The sequence below is a fragment of the Coenobita brevimanus genome, chromosome 63, assembly GCF_032717465.1.
Source record: "Coenobita brevimanus isolate Jiangsu-jjx chromosome 63, ASM3271746v2, whole genome shotgun sequence".
Lineage (NCBI taxonomy): Eukaryota > Metazoa > Arthropoda > Malacostraca > Decapoda > Coenobitidae > Coenobita > Coenobita brevimanus.
In genome coordinates this window covers 32,773,899-32,779,416 of record NC_137016.1, presented here as the reverse complement: position 1 = coordinate 32,779,416, position 5,518 = coordinate 32,773,899, and the positions used below count along the sequence as shown (strand labels likewise).

The 5,518-nt window shown below is 49.1% G+C and overlaps 1 protein-coding gene across 1 annotated transcript; it reads left to right on the top strand.

Moving 5' to 3' along the window:
• Nucleotides 1-736: 736 nt before the first annotated feature.
• LOC145404409 (uncharacterized) lies at nucleotides 737-1,144 on the top strand. The gene has a single exon (XM_080275925.1). It carries the CDS (start codon nucleotides 737-739, stop codon nucleotides 1,142-1,144), a length of 408 nt encoding a protein of 135 aa, XP_080132051.1.
• The last annotated feature ends 4,374 nt before the right edge of the window (nucleotides 1,145-5,518 follow it).

Below are 5,518 nucleotides of genomic sequence, written 5' to 3'. Positions count from 1 at the left end.
CTATGGCCTTCTCCTCAGGCTCCCTGATCCGCCCTGCTATGGAGGCCATGGCGGATGCCAGGATAAAGGCCAGGTCAGAAGCTTTCCAGTTTAAGACCAGGGATATCAAAGCTGACCTCCTCTGCTCTGCGCCCTTTGCCTCCGCACTTGTCCATTAAGAATGAATCGACAAATGCCTGGCCTCACAGCCCCCCATCTTCAGATTAGACACAAGGGGGATCCTATTTCTCCCCTCACTTACCAGGGCTACCCTCCCTTCCACCAGGTCCCCTCCCAGAAAGAAATCCCGCCCCTCCTTTCCTCGACACTCTTTTTGCCATCAAGAGGAGAGAAACTCCAAAAAGAGAGACTCCAGGAAGCATTTCAGAACAGGGACCACAGATGACAAGGGACCCGCCAGAACAAACACAGGGCCGAATGAGTTTCACACCCTGGGCCTCCTTTCTGGCCGGCACGAGGTGTGGCCAAAGGGCACCTGGGCACGCAGGGTGGTAAAGTGGGGTCTCACGTGGCCCTGGCCCAGCATTCTCCTCCTGGGTTACCCACCTGGCAGCTGCCAAGTCACAGCCACGGTGAGCGGGCACGTGGAGGAAATGCTAAAAAGGGGGTGGTGAAGGCGACAGGGAAAGTGTTCCTCTCTCGCCTTTTCACCATTCTCAAGAGGAACTTGGACAAGGACAGGCTGGTTGTGGATCTCAGCATACTGAACAGTTTCATTGAGACGACTACGTTCAGGATGACTACACCTGCACAGGTCCGCCTGCACCTCCGTCCAGGCTCGTGGCTCACAGCGATCAATCTTCAGGATGCTTACTGGCGCGTCCCTATTCACCCACGGTTCAGGAAATTCCTGGTCTTCCAGATGGATACGGAGGTGTTTCAGTTCACTGTTCTGCCCTTCGGTCTCTGCATCACTCTTCGGGTTTTCTCCCGACTCACGAAAGCAGTGGCTTCAGTCCTGGTTGCACAAGGGGTCAATGTCATGATGTATCTGGACAACTGGCTACTCACGGCCCCCACAGCAGCCGAGTTAGAGACAGCCGTAGAGAAGACCCTCTCGACAGCTCGCTCTTTGGGCTTCAAAGTCAACCTGGAGAAGTCTCACCTCTCCCCCACACAGTCCCTAGACTGGTTGGGGCTGTGATGGGACTCAGGTCGAGCTGCCCTTCGTCTGTCGGAAGACAACATGAAGAGATTACGCTGTCGTCTCTTCTGCACGGTCAACTCTGCCTCGTTTACCCTCAGGAAATGGGAGGCCCTCATGGGCTACCTGAGCTTGGCTGCAGAAGTGGTGCATCTAGGGAGGCTCCGCCACAGGAGACTCACCCTACTAGGCAACAGGTGCTTCCCAAAGACACGGCGGAATGAGCTGCACCCCTTCCCACCTTACCTACAAGACCTGCTCCATCCCTGGCTCAACCCAGAGGCCCTGAACTGCTGGCTCCCCTGGACACACTCGGACCCAACGATCATGGTTACCACTGACACCTCCGACGAGGGCTGGGGATGCCAATCCTCGGGAGGACATCAAGGTTCTGGAAGATGGGACCAAACTATGATCGAGAAACACGTCAACACAAAGGAATTGTGGGTGGCGGTCCAATTTATCTCAGACAATCCGGACATTATGTCCCAAACTGTGAGGTTCCAGTTGGACAACATGACTGCAGTTCGTTGCATCAACCGCCAGGGAACCTCACAGTCAGAACTGCTGTTTCACTGGGCAGTGAAGAGGCAACTCCACCTGGAAGCCTCTTACATCCCGGGAGTAGAGAACGAGTGGGCGAATGCACTGTCATGCTTCAGGGACACCTTAGTAGAGTGGACCATCAAACCGACAGTGTTCAGGTCACTCACTGCCAGATGGGGCACACCGGAAGTAGATCTAATTGCTTCCAATGAGTCAGCTAAGCTCCCAGACTACATTTGCTGTCGGAACGAACAGCAGCAGGTAGACCCGACACATTCTCAGTAGAGTGAAACAGAAGGAGGTACATTTACCTGTTTCCTCCACCCTGCACCTCAGTCATGCTAAGAGTGTGTCGGAAGCTCCGCTCCTTTTGGGGCAGAGTTCTCCTTCTAGCTCCCCTTTGGCTGGCTCAATCTTGGTGCACAGACCTCTCCAGCTGGTGCCCCTACCCCCTCTTCCTAGGCTCGGGTTGTCTCCAGAATGACATCTCCCACAGAGTGGCATCGAGCCTCTGCCTTCACGCCTGGATTTTTACACTCCATCCTCCATCAATCTTTATCGAAGGAAGTAGTGAGGGTGGTCCTGGCCGGCCTCAGACCATCGTCGACTCGGCAATACGTGTCTTGCTGGAGAGCCTTCACCTCCTTCCTGCACCGGCAAGACGAAAGAGTACCGACCGAAGCGTCAGAGCTCTCGTTTCTGTCCCACTTGGTGCAGGACCGAGGGAAAGCAACGCCCACAGTGGCAGTGCACGTGGCTGCCTTAGTGGATCCTCTCAGATTCGGCTTTGGGCTGGAACTGAATGAGAGACTGCTTACCCTGGTCAAGAGAGGTTTATTCCACCTTTGCCCCCAGCCCAGACGGTCTCCATTGACCTGGTCCTTGCAGAAGGCGTTAGACCTACTGCAATCAGACCATTTCACTTCCCAGGCTTCCCCCCAGCACCTCTTGGGCAGGGCAATCTTTCTCCTTGCCTTAGCGACTGGTTTCTGCTCCTCACAGCTCTGTGCTCTGACAAGATATCCCATCTGGACTAAGTTCACAGAAGGGGATAGAACTGTCATTCTCTCCCCCTCCCCGAAGACGTTAATCAAGAGCGAGAGGGCAAACTTCAGAATGAGACCTACGTCAGTTCCAGCCTGGTTCACGGACATAGCACACCATCCACTGTGTTCTGTGGCGGCACTTAGGCAACACATCAATATTACCGCCAGTGCCTCTGAACAGGCTCTGTTCGTCCACCCCATCCCCCTCACGCCCCTACGTGTCCCAGCCCTAGCAGCTTGGATTTGCACCTTGATAAGAAGATCGGACCCCTTGGCCAACCCTAACCTCATGACATCAGGGGCCTGGCCTCCTCCATTCTTCTTCTGAGGTCAGGAAGTCTAAACACAGTGGTGGAGGCTGGGCAATGGTCATCCACCTCCACCTTCACAGACAAATACCTGATCCATCAGGTGGTGGATGTTCCCTGTGTAGCCATGACAGCGCTTCCTCAATCCACTCACGACCAGGAAAACGTGAGTGCCTAAACCTAAGTGTTAAACAGCGTTGTGCATATCATTGCCTTACGTCACAACCGGGTTGGTGTGTTTATGATAAAGGGCCTCGGACAGTATAATAAACTTCACCTGTCAGTTGTCTCAAATCCTCAGTTCTGGCTGCATCAGCCACTCGGCCATAGATATAAGTTTAATGCATTGTAAGAGGTCTGAGGAGAGGTGGTAAGTTCTCCCCGCCCCCTCTCCTCATGCCTCCCTTTAGCCATACAGTACTCATCTTGTTAAGCCACTATAAGGGGCCCCGGGCAGAGTAATAAACTTCCCTGCTTCTAACCCCAGACCCCGATTACAGGATGTGTCTAACACCCAATAATAGTCATTAAGATTACCGAATTGTAAGAAATCCGAGGCGGGACAATAAAGTCTTTCCTCCCCACTCGGTTTTCCTTCGGCCAACAGTACTGGGCACTTTGTTATTTTAGTACTGGAAATTATGGGCAGAGTAAAGAATTTACCCTGTAATAGATAATAAGTCTAACAAATGTGAAAGTCTGAGACGGAGTAATAAAATCCTAATCCCTCCCCCTCAGGTTTGTTCCCGTGCCATTCATTGCTCCGCACATTGTAAATTTATTTTATGGCTCCAATAATAAACCAGATATCAGCACAAAAAATTCTTTTTCAGTATCACGCTTCCCCCTGACCTGTCAGTGTTTTCACTTGCTTCTCCCCGAGACGGGGGTAGGGACTTCCTCCCCCTACCTCTGCCCTCCCAGGGTATTAGTGGGTAAAACAGCTTTGGTTTTTTTTCCCCCAGTCCTATATAAGGTATGGGATTTCCTCCCTTGCCCCCCACTTTCCTTGCAATTGGGGGAGGAGAGATCGAGGGACTTCTTCCCTCACCCTTTCCCTTTTTGTTAAGGAACTATACAAGACGCGAAAAGGTTGCGAGTGGAGCAATGGTTTTTACCTTTGTTTTCCATAAATTCTTTCGCTGTCTTAACAGATTCTCCTGCCTCACCAGCTTGGAATTCAGCTTATAGTGAGTAGCCGCTTTTAAAATACAGGCTTTGAAAAATTGAAAAACTCATTTTTAAAAGCTAAACGAACTAATGTGAATATATTATCTCCTCACCTACTTCAGTAGCTTCCCGCTCCGCAGAGGATCCTTGATTACTTCACTTTGGCATCTAATGAGCTACGGCCTCACCTCCCGGACATTTATGGAAGGGCTAGATAGGGCCGCGTCCCGTAGGACGCCAGATGTGCTCAATTATAAGCTTAAGGAGAGACACTTAAGGGATTTACACGATACAGCAAGAAGGCGTGAATTGCTTCTCAGCAAGTAGGTGTGAACTGATTCCATTTTTGAACTTGCTGAAGCCTGAAAAACTTTTAGAGTTATTCAGATGAACTATGATATGCTCCCTGTTATTTTCGCTCCTGTAACATAAAATGGAGACGAAAGGAGCATACAGCTATCACACTAGTTCGTCTAGCTTTTAAAAATGAGCTTTTCAATTTTTAAAAGCCTGTATTATATTTCGTCGCTTTTGAGATTTCGCAACACTTCTTCCTCAGCGATTTATTTTACCCACCGCAAAAGACTAAGAGTAAGAGTTTTGTATCTGGTAATTTCTGAGGTTTCGCGACACTACTTCCTCAGTGATTTTATTTCGCACAACAGGAAGGAGTGAGTGTTTAAATCTAGTCACTGCTCAGATCTCGCAACACTTCTTCCTCAGCTGTTTATTTTTCCTAGCACAATAGGCAAAGAGAGTAATAGCTTTAGATACAATCCTTTTTCTGAGATTTCATAACATTTCTTCCTAAGCGATTTAGTTTACTTACAAATCCTTTTATCTCTTTGTCACTAAGGAAAACAATGTCAATAAAAATAATAATTAATTAATATAAAAATAAAAAATAAAGTACATTATACTTAATAAATAGCTATGAATAATGTGGTACGAAGTTTCTTACGTCACTTGGAATACAGTCAAAGCTGCAGTCGAAGGTGCACTGTTTCAGGGTTTCAGCTTTCTATTAGGTTTCGGACACTCGCCATATACCCGACTGTCTGTTCTGTGAGGACAAACAGCTCTCCTACGGACCATACATCTACGCATGTCACCAATTCGACGTTAATATCCACCGACCATACTGAATACATACTGTGGCTGTTTCATTCAGGACTGGTGTGATGGTATTAATGGAGATATTTTACTCGTATATCATGACGAGGTTGGTCTGGAACACAAATATAGTCTTTAACGAAACTCAAATAATTAAATTGTTCTCTGTCTTGGCCTAGGATCGAACGCGC